This window comes from Pagrus major, chromosome 3, assembly GCF_040436345.1.
Source record: "Pagrus major chromosome 3, Pma_NU_1.0".
NCBI classification, from domain to species: Eukaryota; Metazoa; Chordata; class Actinopteri; order Spariformes; family Sparidae; genus Pagrus; species Pagrus major.
This window is the reverse complement of record NC_133217.1, coordinates 14,201,184-14,214,089: the sequence shown is the minus strand read 5'-3', so window position 1 is coordinate 14,214,089 and position 12,906 is coordinate 14,201,184. Positions and strand designations below refer to the sequence as shown.

The window sequence follows — 12,906 nt, the reverse complement described above, 5'->3', positions numbered from 1 at the left end:
GTCTTGAATTTTAACACTGTCCTCTGGGTTCACAAAACAGTTTTTAGGTTTTACTCATAAGGAATTTCACAAACATGAAGGTCACCAAGTCACATAATAATTTACACTACATGTAGGCTACAGGTTTGAACACCGGATTGTATAATATAATAATAATAGAATTATAAGGTAGAATATTATAGATATTTTATAGATTATATTTATAGATTAAAAATTGTTTTATTAATTTTTCAAGATAATGTTAATGTTCTACATACTCCGATACGGCAGGTGGCGGTATGCACCTACAAGTTGACATCACAATCCACCAAAAAAAAGCGAAGAAGAAGAAGACTCAGAAAGCGGAAGTTGTTGGCTAACGTGTACCTGGCTAATGTCTCTCTTCGTGTTATGATAAAGGTTTTCTCACAGTCAGTTGCGCCATTCCGCAGGTGAGACCGTATCACATGTCATTTTATCTCCGTGTGGGTCACCAGGCTTCGTAGAGTACAGTCGGTGTTGTTTTGCTGTTTTGAGTCATAAAGTATCTCGGCGCTAGCAACACAAGCTAGCTAGCTTGTAGTCAAACACAACGAGCTGTTTGACAGTTCGTGTGCGCTGTCAAACGTGTATCTGTGTGGTCTAACGTTTGTTTAAGCCTTTTTGTCTTTAAGGCTGAATAAAATGTGCACACCTAATGGGTGACATTATTAGCTCATCATATCCTTCTTCACCTCTGACCCATTTTGACTTAGTATCCTACATCTGTATATAAACTGCCCCCTAAACAAGCAAAACAATGACACAAGATCACACTGCCACTATCAAACGTGTGCTGTTCCCCTGTATAAATAGACTGACCTTTAAATTATTGTCTCCCTCTCTTCCCTTCTCTCTCTCTCTAGCAGGGCTCACTGAGGTGTAGACATGGAAGTGCCTTGTTACATGCCCAAACTGCTGTTTGAGCTCAATGAGCAGCGCAAGAGGGACTTCTTCTGTGACTGCAGCATCCTTGTCGAAGGCCGTGTCTTCAAAGCCCATCGCAATGTTCTGTTTGCTGGCAGCGGCTATTTCCGGGCTCTTCTGGTTCACTATCTGCAGGTGAGAAGACTCAAGATTCAGTACTTTTATGCCACATCGACATAATTGATTGGAATTTTGGTCTTGGTGAGCTCACCCAAACACAGACAAGACAACCACACACTCATAAAATACAGACATGAAATACATTAAAAGATCATGAATAGATAAGTAAAAACACACAAACCAGCACCTGTAGGCTGGATTAGCAGTGACACCGGATTAGATAAAGTGCTACAGGTGCAGTCTAAACTATCATATTTGATCCAACAGTGCACTCTTTCCACGCTCAAACACATAGGAGTAGAAAAGCTGATATATAGTATTGTTTTTTTTCAAGGAGAGGTGGGCTGGTGTTTGACTAAGATAATGTATTTATTATTATGTTATCATGATAACTTTAGTGCCTTAAAATCCTTTACAACAAAGCAGATCACTTTCTATCTCTTTTCAGGATAACGGACAACGCTACAGCACAGCATCGTTGGACATTGTGACAGCCGATGCCTTCTCGATTATCCTGGACTTCCTTTACTCTGGCCGTTTGGCCTTGAACAGAAGCAACGTCATTGAGGTGATGTCGGCAGCCAGCTACCTGCAGATGACAGAGCTGGTAAACTTCTGTAAGGGATATATCCGCTCGTCGTTGGAAATCTGCAACAAGGAGAAGGAGAGGTACATGGAGAAGGAGAACCAGGCGCAGGATGGAGGGATGGCCCCAGCAGACAGTGGCACTACTGCTGCGACGATCTCCAGCGGTGCGGAGGCTGCGGAGCCTCGTTCACAGGTGGCAGAGGCAGATAGAGGGTCGGGTTCAGGTCCGGAGTCTGTGACCTCGGCTAGAACCCCCTTGTCTATCCCTGTCACCACAACTCCAGGCACCAGCATGGACAGCCACTACCATTCCAGGGAGGAATTTGGAGCTGGGAGTGAAGGACAGAAAGGACACATGGATCAAACTAACCTCTCTTCCTCTTCATCGTCTGCCTTAACCCCGGAGTTAGTGAACCCCAAGGTAGAGTACGACCCTGATGAGGAGCTTATAGAGTCCCCTGACACCAAAGACCTGGCCTCATACCCTGGGCCCTCTCTCCATAACCCTCACCATAGCAGACTACTTCCCCCAAGTCCATCTCCCTCCAATGAGCGCTCTCCCTTGGGATACAGCCCTTCCTTTAATACCAGGCAGCTGATGGAGATATTAGCCCGAGGTGAAGGCCCCAGTCCTCTGGGGGACAGAGTGGGGCAGCGCTTTAACCCAGGACTAGGTAGCAGCACAGGAGGAGGCCGAATGGATGAAGGTTTAGGGTTTGTGGGATCATCTATCATGGAGATCCAGTCTGATTGGCTTGGAGAGGACACAGGTAATTGGCAGTCTAAGCTCTTGCCAATGGCCCTAGGGTGACATATGTTTCTCTCAATACATTCCCAAGCAGAACAGTATGAATATATATTTGCAGTGCTGCTCTATTGATGTAAATCTGAGCTGTTGGCCTCTCCCTCCCCCTGCAGGTGATGGTCTGGTAGTGCCAGTGAAACTCCACAAGTGCCCGTTCTGTCCATACACTGCCAAGCAGAAGGGAATCATGAAGAGACACATCCGCTGCCACACGGGAGAGAGGCCCTTCCCCTGCCCCATGTGTGGAAAGAGGTTCACCAGGCAGGAGCACCTTCGCAGCCACGCCCTCAGTGTAAGAACTCAGTGCGACTGCAAGATAATCGGCCCAGTTTTGTAATATGTTGTGACATCTGACCTTCTTTTGATATGTAGGCCAGTATGAGAATTGTTCTGCCTTCTTTTCCAGCTATTCAGCAAACTAATGTCTGTTCTGTGCTGCACTCTTTTCATTGTGGAGCCTGTTTAACTATAAATCCCATAGTTTGTAATGTTTATGAAAAATGGTCTAAATTCTCTGATTCCATCTTTTCAAATATGAACATTTCCTGTTTTCTTTACTCCTCTATGACAGTAAACTAAAGATCTTCGGGCTATAGACCTCTGGTACCAGTCAGTTGATTGTCTTTGTGCACACAGGATAAGTTTCTGGAAGTGCAGAGTAAGCTTGCTGTGTTGTCTTTGAAGTTTTGTTTTTGTTTTTGTTTTTTGTTTTTCTGAACCCGCACATGTAGGAGGAGGCAGAGACCCAAAAAATACTGGGGGAATTGCTGACCCTGCTTTTGATTTCAGTGAAAGCTTGCTTCGATAAATGTTCGATTTTGGAATCAAAAACCATGACCCGCCTAATTGACAAAGAAATTATCGTATTTCTGTTGCTTGTATTTTGTGTGCAGTGAAGGTATAAGTAAGTATAAGTATAATGAGAGCAGCAAATCTTTTGGCCCTTGGTGTTATTCTTCGTCTATAAATAATCTACACGATGGTGTTACTTATGCAGAAAGGTTAACGTGCTGCCTTCTCTCTCACTGTGTTGATGCTGACAGGTCCACAGACACTACTGGCCAGTGTCATGTAAGAGCTGCAGGCGAACCTTCACTGGATCCGGCGTCTCAGCAGGACTCAGGCGCTTTGGTATCTGCGACAGCTGCAATTGCGTGACCACCACTCACGACGATTCCGCCCCTGTTCACCCCGCCAGCCAACCAGAGCCCATGGAACGTGCAGACGGGGGTACGGATTGGTCCAGTTTTATGGACGACGTGGACGAGGTGGAGGTTGGCAGAGTGGAGGACTTGGTAGAGAAACAGATGCTTGAAAGGCAGCTGGCTGTCTGCACTGATGTAGGTCACACACTGTGAATCCGTAGCCTACTGCACTCGGAGAGGAGAACCATTCCTTGAGCCGCTCTACTGTTCGGGTTAACCCTTGCCATACTGTTATTGATCTTAAACTATGACTGTAAAATGACTTTATCTATTGAATCATTTCTAACCAGAACACTTTTGACTGTTGATTTGCCTGCCAACAAATACTGTAGATTCAGTGTTTTTAAAATCATCAATGTAGTCCTTAATCTTCTGCATATGCCTTCCAACAGTTGATCAAATCAAAATGTCTCCGTATGTGCTGCACATGAAGAGAACGTGGCTTTCAAAGTTGTAGTTTTCTGGATTTCTAACACAAAGTAGCCTGTTTCATGTTTTGTTTGGTCCAAAATAATTACAGTTCATTAATAAAATGAGCTCTGTGGTTATGGTGTGAGGGTTGTTGCAATAAGTGTGCTGTGTAATTTTGTAAATATTTTCTTTATTACACTTTGTATTTATGTACATGTATATACTGTCTAATCTGCTGATATATGCACATTCCCCAGCTGCTTGTCATGTATTTGCATCAGATGATTAACCTGCAGTATTGATATACAGATAGTGCCCATTGACGCCCTCTAGTGGTTGAGCACCATACCAGAGAAACAGAGTTGGGGTTATTCATTAGGAGGCCCAGAGGGCAGGCAGTAGCTCTGTTAATGCTCTCAGCAGGTGATCACCTGGTTACAATGTGCATAAACCTGTTGTATTTGTATCTGGGCTTGTTTTTCGACTGCAGCAAGTCGGCGTCTGAAAGTTGATGCAAAAGCACTGACAGCATTACAATGTATAAAGAGTTCAGCTGGAATACTTTTTTCCTGTTTGGTTTTTCTTTTGTAAGTGGACCTTTACAACATCAGGAAGTACTGAGTTCAGTCTACGTGGCAGAGACGTGCACAGGCACTCACCGTACCCACAAGTTCTCTATTCCCACCCTGATGTCGCACTCTGCAATTTATTATGACACTATTCATCATGCTCCATATTCAAACACTTTATTCCTTAAATAATCCACAAATTTGACATGAAATTCATATATTAGACCAGTCACATTCAAATAAATTAGAAAGAATGCAATTTAAGGACATCCAAACTTTACAGTATGTACAATAGCTGGTTGTTTTTGTTGGCCCAAACTATTTCTTTTTGTTTGAACATATTATGAATGACACGTGGATTGCACAATGTAATGGCTATAGAATAATAACACCATCTGTGTTTAGATCAATTCCTTACAAACCTCACTTTCATTTTGCTATTTTTACTCCCACCAGGCACGAACTCTCCCAGGAAAAATAAGGCTGACTGGTGATCCGGTCAGGCTGTCAGCCTCTAACTGCTAACTCAGTTACTGAAGTCAACTTTGTCCTGTGTTGTTGGTTCTTGCTACCCAGAGGGAAACAGGAAATGACCCATTTGTCTTCACCACAGTCAGACCAACAATAATACCACTTGGAAATGCTAAGTGACACACACCACTTCCTCAAATGAGACAGAACTATATACTTGTAAGTGTGCATGACAAACATACCCAGCTGAACCACTCTGCCATACTTTATGTTATTGATCTTGAATTATTACTGTAAGATGACATTTTCTACTGACATTGGCAAGAAAGTTGAATTCATGTGCAAAAAATAACCTGCCAGGCTTTAAATTCACAAGATTTGCTCTTCACAGTATTCATTTCTTTGACCCAGATAATTAGAGGAAGTCAAAGCCTGTGGAGCCGAGTGTGATCACAAGCTCTCTCTGTGCTTTCAACAGGCGATTGCCTGGTGTCGTTACAAAGTGCACAGACCGGTAAACTGGAACTCGAAAACATCAGGACATACTGAGTTCAGTCTAAGTGGCAGGTGCTCAAGTAAAAAAAGAAAAAGGGTGCAAATCTGTCAGACACTACTTCCTCCAATGAGACAGAAGGATACACCTGCTGGTCCTGCTGCCCAGAGGGTGGGGAATAGTTGCACAGTCACTGTTATACATGACAGAAACACCCAGCCAGTGTCAGCAGGTTCCATTTAATACACAAATATCTCAAACTGTTGGAAAACTGTGAGAAACTCAGGGGGTGGAGGAGCAGCTTAGTTTTGAGGTTTTCTAGATTATGTTCATTGAACACGGAGGGGCAGTTGTCCTTTCTCAGGGCATAAGGACAGGGTCTCAAGCCTCCCTCTGGGTCTATCTCTGCTCATGTCTGCTAAGTGGGATGGACATCATTTTTATTTAACGTTCTCAAATGTTTTTCCGTCAAGGACCCCTAAGCTGACAAATTAGACCACAGACTTCCATTTGATTAGGTTTTGTCCCTGGGTCCCACATCTGATTTTGCTTCTATATGTTTTTTTAAACACAAAGTGTTTGAGTCACATGACCCAAACAGTCAGACATGTTTTCATTGTGTTACTTGTGGATGGGATTATAAACAGTGAAAATAAACCCTTCACAAGCACCAGCCTCCACTTTGAGAACCTGATTCAAGCCATGTCTCCTCTGCAGGCGCGCTGCGCACAGAGGGCGACTACACAGTTTGTCCTTCCCACAGGTGGAGTCACGTGTCTCGTCTGGCTGTGTGTATATAACTTCCTTCTCATTCTGCAGAGGACACCGATCGCACTCGAGAGACATCATGTCGCTGCGACCTGCACACGTTGCATCTTTGATTTGTCTGATCCCTCTTCTCCTGGTGGCACCGGGATGCGCAGCGCGCTACACAGCGGACTGGACCAGTCTGGATGCCAGACCTCTGCCCCAGTGGTACGACGACGCCAAGTTTGGGATCATGATCCACTGGGGCGTCTTCTCGGTCCCCGGCTTCGGGCAGTTTTCTGAGTGGTTCTGGTACTGGTGGGCGACCGGGAGGCCAGCAGAAGTTGCATTCATGAAGGAGCACTACCCTCCAGGTTTTAAATACCCGGATTTTGCGCCTCAGTTTCGCGCAGAATTCTACAACCCGGATGACTGGGCAGATATGTTCAAAGCCTCTGGAGCCAGGTATGACCACGAGATCTCTTCCTGCTTCCATCAGGTGATCACTCAGTGCTGTTACAATGTGTGCTAACCTGTTGCAGCCATGCACCTGGCTGTGTTTTGCTGCTGTGGTCGCTTGTGTTTACCAAGGCCGCACCTGCAGGGTTCATGCCCATGCTTGCTTGCAGGCTTTGTTCTCCAGGACATAATGACCACAAGAAAAATATCTATATTATTCAGCACATAATTATTTGTCTTTTAAAAGTCAAACCAGAATACTGGAGCACTTCCTTGTCACAGAAATGTGGAAGAGCATTTATATGTAGTCTCCATTGTTTTTACAGGTACATTGTATTCACAACCAAACACCATGAAGGATTCACAAACTGGCCCTCAGCCGTCTCTTGGAACTGGAACTCGATGGATATTGGTCCTCACCGGGACCTGGTGGGAGAGCTGGCTGTAGCTGCTAGGAAGCGGTGAGGAGGTCCGGAGAAGGAGGCTGCATCTATATTCATTCAGTTAGACATTTTATTACAAAAAGAGAATCCCTACTGACAAGGCTGTAGTAAAAATAAAGGAAGACATTAAGTGTTAATGAGATATGATAATGGTTGGTTTATAAAGGAAAATCTTTCAGGAGTCAGTGTTCATAGCTTGACTGAAGTGTGCATTCACCCTACAGGTCACTGCGCTTGGGTCTCTACCACTCCATGTATGAATTCTTCAATCCCCTCTACTTGGCGGACCGAGCCTCCGGATTCAAGACTCAGAATTTTGTTGCCGTCAAGACTCTTCCAGAGCTACTGAACCTCGTGATGTCGTACAAACCCGATCTGATCTGGTCTGATGGGGACTGGGAAGCACCTGACACTTACTGGAACTCCACCCAGTTCTTGGCCTGGCTCTACAATGACAGCCCAGTTAAGGTGATGGAGCGTTTACATCAACAGACAACTGTTTGTTAAATCACATGCTGTGAGCTTGAGGTGGGCCTAAGTTGAATCATAAACAGAATTTTATCAAATGTGAGAAAATAACTTCTGCAGCAGGGCTGGGTGATATGGCCTTAGAATAATATTGTGATATTTAAAGGGTATATTGCAATACACAATATATATCTTATGTTGATATTTTCTCCTTCATAAATATAGGACTGGGTAACAAAATTAAACATCACAACATTTTTGACCAATATATCAATATCAATGTTGCAGCAATATTGTTGGATGACTTTCACAAAATATTAACGCAATGAATCATTAAAAAAAATACATCACTTGACTGTAATGCAGCCTTTAACAAACAGGAATAGACAACCCCTGTGCCATATCACAATATAATACATGAATAATCAACAATAACAATATCATATAGATATATTGCAGCAAAATGCATCTTCTTGTGCTGTTACTATCACTCTATACAGTGCCATCTCAGCACAACTTACAGTCCCTGGAAGGCTAGCCTACATAGCGAAAGACCTAAGAAAAATGTGACGCGTTAAAATCCAAAAAGATACAATAAACTATATAGAGAGCAGAATCACGCCCCTTACGGTGGACCTCACAGGACCTTATTTTGGAAAAAAATTGTACCCAAGTAAATGTTTGAACTGAGCCATAAACTACACATATGATGTTTGTGAATTTAAAGGTAATTTGGGCACATGGCACAGTTCAAGCAGAATCAAAAATTATTTATCTTGCCATTCATCACCAGACAGAGTCTTTCCGAAATAAGGTCCCTTGGGGAAAATTGGAAGGGGCGTGACTTACTTGACGGAGGAGGCAACATATTTGGTCCACTATAGTGCCACATGGTGAACAGCTAAATCTGTATAGAAGTCAGCAGGAGGAGAGCTAGTTAACTGTTGGCAGCCAGTAGGCAGCAGAGTTCTGCAGTGTGTTTGGCTAATGGAGCTAAATGCACAGCAGGACTGAGAGTTTTTGTTACAAGGAACATTTGGTGTTTAACAGTGAACTGAGGTATAATATGACAACAAAACAAGTTTGACTCCTGGAGTTTTACTTCTTTGAGTTTTAGTTCTTCTTTAAGTCCAGACCAGCTTAAGGTTTTTTTTTGTTGTTGTTATTAGTGTTACTCTTAATGTAATTAATGAAAAGATTGCTTACTTTCCATGATGTCTTTTCTAGCAGATTCAACAATGTAGGCTAATACTTTTCTACTATTTAGTAATGATATAAATTCCCTTCTTTCTTCATTTATTGTAATCTACCAGTACATGTTTAACAGTTTTCATTTTTATGACACTGTGTGCGTTTGTCCAATTGGATGCTTGCCTATTTCATGGAGTGTTTAATTTAACAACAAAGTTACAGTTAATAAATGTACTGAAGTACTTAAGCAGGGAACAGTTTGGAGGGTTTGCGATGATAATAAAGTAAAGAAAGTACATTTTGACACATTTGGCACGGTTTGCATTCACTTTGGGACAGTTAAAATTGTTTTTGGCTACGATGGAGAAAAAGGTTAGTCTGCCGTCCTGGTAGTTCTTCATTCTGTAGTTAATCACTTGTGTTTTTCAGGATGAGATTGTTGTCAATGACCGGTGGGGTAAAGGCTGCTACTGCAAACATGGCGGCTACTACAACTGTGCTGACAGGTACTCGCCTGGTAAACTTCCAGACCACAAATGGGAGAAATGCCAGGACCTTGATGCCTACAAGTCTTGGGGCTACCGAAGAAACATGAAGCTAAGCGACGTCATGGACCTGCCGTCCGTCATAAAAGTGAGAGGTCGCAGTAGGTCACCGCCTACAGCTGATGTTTGTCTGGTCATTTTGTGATCAATTATTCGGTGATCTTGCATAATTCTAACACACTCTGTCCTCAGGACTTTGTGAGTGTGGTGGCGTTGGGTGGTAACTACCTGCTGAACGTTGGGGCAAATTCAGATGGCATGATTGTCCCGGTGTTTGAGGAGAGGCTGAGGCAAGTTGGTGTCTGGTTGGGGATTAATGGGGATGCCATCTATGCTTCCAAGCCCTGGAGGATCCAGAAGGAGAACACCACTGTCCCCGTATGGTGAGATTTCTTTTTGTCGTTTTTTCATTCCATTTCCTGCCGTTTATCTGAGAGCCAGGTCACGGTGGCAGCAAGCTAAGCAAGCTAGCCAAGACGTCCTCTCTTCCTAGCAACATCTTGTGATTTTGTGATGTAAAATAATGCAATACCTAAAGTAGCTTGCCTCTAACCGATGTTTGCTCTTATTATAGGTACACTTCCAAAAACAGTACAGCGTATGCCATACTCCTCAGCTGGCCGCCCAAGCAACCATTTCAGCTCCCATCACCAAAGACATCCACGGCCACAAAGGTAAGCCACAGGCCTCTTTACTTTAATTTCGCTTACCTTCATTTGTCATCAACATAAACTCTACACTACACTACTGCTCTACATCCACAGGTCACACTTCTGGACTATCCTAATGTACTACTGAAGTGGGCCCCAATGACACCGAAAGCTGGACTGACAATTCTGATGCCTCCGATGCCGCCGTCTCCTGCGAACGCCTGGTGTTTGAAACTAGAAGGAGTAGCCTAGAGTCAGAGAGATGGAGCAAGATCGGGAGCAAGTCATTTTTTGGGTTAGGGGTCTGTTACACTTTATTTTCTGAATGTGTGTGTCTGTGTGTGTGTGTAATTGTATATTAAGTGGTCAATGGGATTTAACTCTCAGGGTGAAATAGGCACAGTGGGATGTAGAAAAACCCCTTTTACACAGAGATTCTGCAATAGGTGTTGTATAGGCTCGCCTATACAACGCCTTACAGTAGCGCCGGCATGATGCCGCCCAAGTGTGCAATTTTTGTTACAGCTCTGTTACTGACTCTGTTGGCGGATCAGAGGCTAAACGAAACGTCCACCCGAGACGGCGAGGCGGAAGATTCCCGTCTTGAAAGGAAACGCCAGACTTTCATGGTCAAATGTGAATTGCTGCATGTCTTTCAGAGTTAATTATTTAAAGGCTAACTATGTGACATTCACTGCCCCTAGATAACACTAGAGCCAAACAAATGCCTGCCTCGTTCAGTCAAAAGTACTAAGATGGGGGGAAAGAAAGAAAAAGTGGCATCTGAACACACGCTGCTCTCATAAACTCAGGTCAAACTGTAAAACTAAGCAGTGCTGATCAAATATGAATCAAGATTCTGTCACTGCAATGCCTCTCTCACCTCAAATGTTTTTAGAGCCATATTTTAGTCTAAGTTTTAGCTATAACATGAGAAAATGTCTTGTGAGGCGGCCATGTTGAGCAGATCTGCAGGGAGGACGGAGAGGGACTCGCACTAACATGAAGATTAAAACACAGAAGGAATGTGACGTCTTTCTCTGTTCAGGACTGTTCATTAATCCACTTTATATTTACATAGCAAATAGTTGTTTGCTGCTATATTAAAGGGGCACTATGTAGTATTGGAGAAGAAATTCTAACTCTCTTATGATTCAAATTGCTTCCCCAAAAATACACGGTGCACCTTTTTAATGTTGAAAATGTTATATATGTGAAGCGGCAATCGCAGGTGTATTTTTGGACCTCACTGCCTCCCAGAGATCCAGTGTCACCTGTGTGACGTCAGTCAGTTGGATGGGTATCTTGCTTTTTAAGAGGAATCGTGATTGTATTAAAATGTGGTTACAAATACAAACCAAATTGTTTTTTTATATGGTTTCTTAAATAAAATTAATCATGTCTACAGTATACTCTTGTGTGTGTGTGTGTGTGTGTGTGTCCATGCATGTGCAATAGACATTGCAGATGTTATCATCCTGTCTCTTGTTCATTTTAACCGTATTTCCTGGGATGCAGAGCCAAAGCTGAGACAATAAAACATGATTTTGAAAATGATGACACACTGTAAATATTCAGGGCAGTGAACACTTTATTGCTCAAATATAAATGAAAATAGATCTTTTTTATAGCAGCCATTTTGACATGAGGTAGAAGGCAAAGACAGGTGATACTAATCACATTAAAGGCACGCTATGTAGTTTTTAGAATTTTAATATTTACAATATTAATGAGGCAGTAATAGAAACTCTTAGAAAAGTTTATTTTTTTCCATTAAAGAAAAAAACAAGCTGTTCTCAGAGGAGGATAAGGTCCCAGAACACTGTTTGAAGTTAGAAAGGTGGCAGGGTCCGCCACATATAAGCACAGTACAACAGTATGAAATTGTGTTGTCAGTTTGTTTATTCAGTCAAAGTCTTCTGATTAAAATTTCTTCCCCAAAACTACATTGTGCACCTTTAATTAAGGCTCTATACCTGAACCTTCATTAAAGACATTTGTGTTTACCTTCTATTTCCTGTGAGTCCAAATGGCTGCTATGAAAAAGGCATGTATGTGTTATTTAAAATACATACAGTACATACAGTATGTGCCTCGTGTTAAACATGATGTATCAATGACAGAAGGTTTATGGCTGAAGAAGAAATCGCGCAGCCAACTGAGGAGGGCGACAATAAGCCTTCGTTAGTCTAATATGCCATGAAACCACAGAAGAAGAAGAAGAAAAAGGATTATTTACGACTTTGTTTTGCTTCTGGCAGAAAGCGAGTGTGTGCGGTGCTCCTCAGGAGTCCCCGCCGGACCGAGCGGTGTCACATGGGGAAGTCGCCGGACTTAAGTGACTTTGAGCGGGGGATGATAGTGGGAGCCCGGCGCGCCGGCTGCAGCATCTCGGAGACAGTGAGCCGGCTGGGCTTCTCAAAGACCAGCGTGTCTCGGGTGTACAGGGAGTGGTGTCAGGAGCACAAGACCTCCAGCCACCGGGGGTCCTGTGGGAGGAAGCGCCTCGTCGATGACAGCGGCGAGAGGACGATGGAGAGCGTGGTGGAGGCGAACACCCACGCGACGACCGTGCAGATCCAGGCTCTGTACAACAGCAGCGGACACGAGAAGCCCATCTCGCTCAGGACCACCCGGCGGACCTTGAAGCGGCTCGGGTACAGCCACAGGGCTCAGCGGCGGGACTCGCTCGTCATGGCCGGGCTGGAGGCTCTGGCTGTGTACGCATCCTGCCCCGAACAGCTGGAGACATCGTCCGCAGATGTTGTGGGCAGCGACAAGGATGAGGCGGACAGG

General features: G+C 43.7%; 2 protein-coding genes across 3 annotated transcripts; both read left to right on the top strand.

Annotated features, from left to right (window-relative positions):
- Positions 1–342: 342 nt before the first annotated feature.
- zbtb8b (zinc finger and BTB domain containing 8B) lies at positions 343–4,633 on the top strand. 2 transcript variants are annotated; one of them, XM_073462829.1, is made up of 5 exons: positions 343–431; positions 888–1,080; positions 1,514–2,423; positions 2,572–2,750; positions 3,502–4,633. In XM_073462829.1, exons 2-5 carry the CDS (start codon positions 907–909, stop codon positions 3,814–3,816), a joined length of 1,578 nt encoding a protein of 525 aa, XP_073318930.1. In that variant the 5' UTR covers positions 343–431; positions 888–906; the 3' UTR covers positions 3,817–4,633. The 2 variants fall into 2 exon arrangements, with proteins under 2 accessions (XP_073318930.1, XP_073318931.1); XM_073462830.1 differs by having other exon boundaries at positions 357–431; positions 885–1,080.
- Positions 4,634–6,441: 1,808 nt separating this feature from the next.
- Positions 6,442–11,512, top strand: LOC140993415 (tissue alpha-L-fucosidase-like). The gene is made up of 7 exons (XM_073462835.1): positions 6,442–6,819; positions 7,140–7,274; positions 7,481–7,724; positions 9,345–9,548; positions 9,653–9,843; positions 10,035–10,134; positions 10,225–11,512. The coding sequence occupies exons 1-7, from the start codon at positions 6,455–6,457 to the stop codon at positions 10,360–10,362; spliced, it is 1,377 nt and encodes a 458-aa protein (XP_073318936.1). The 5' UTR covers positions 6,442–6,454; the 3' UTR covers positions 10,363–11,512.
- Positions 11,513–12,906: the final 1,394 nt, after the last annotated feature.

Excerpts from the sequence above, each read along its gene's own strand:
- zbtb8b (XM_073462829.1), top strand. The coding sequence starts at position 907 with ATGGAAGTGCCTTGTTACATGCCCAAACTGCTGTTTGAGCTCAATGAG. Across the intron at positions 1,081-1,513 it reads TTCTGGTTCACTATCTGCAG|GATAACGGACAACGCTACAG; the intron begins GTGAGAAGACTC and ends ATCTCTTTTCAG. Across the intron at positions 2,424-2,571 it reads TTGGCTTGGAGAGGACACAG|GTGATGGTCTGGTAGTGCCA; the intron begins GTAATTGGCAGT and ends CTCCCCCTGCAG.
- LOC140993415 (XM_073462835.1), top strand. The coding sequence starts at position 6,455 with ATGTCGCTGCGACCTGCACACGTTGCATCTTTGATTTGTCTGATCCCT. Across the intron at positions 9,844-10,034 it reads AACACCACTGTCCCCGTATG|GTACACTTCCAAAAACAGTA; the intron begins GTGAGATTTCTT and ends CTCTTATTATAG. Across the intron at positions 10,135-10,224 it reads AGACATCCACGGCCACAAAG|GTCACACTTCTGGACTATCC; the intron begins GTAAGCCACAGG and ends CTACATCCACAG.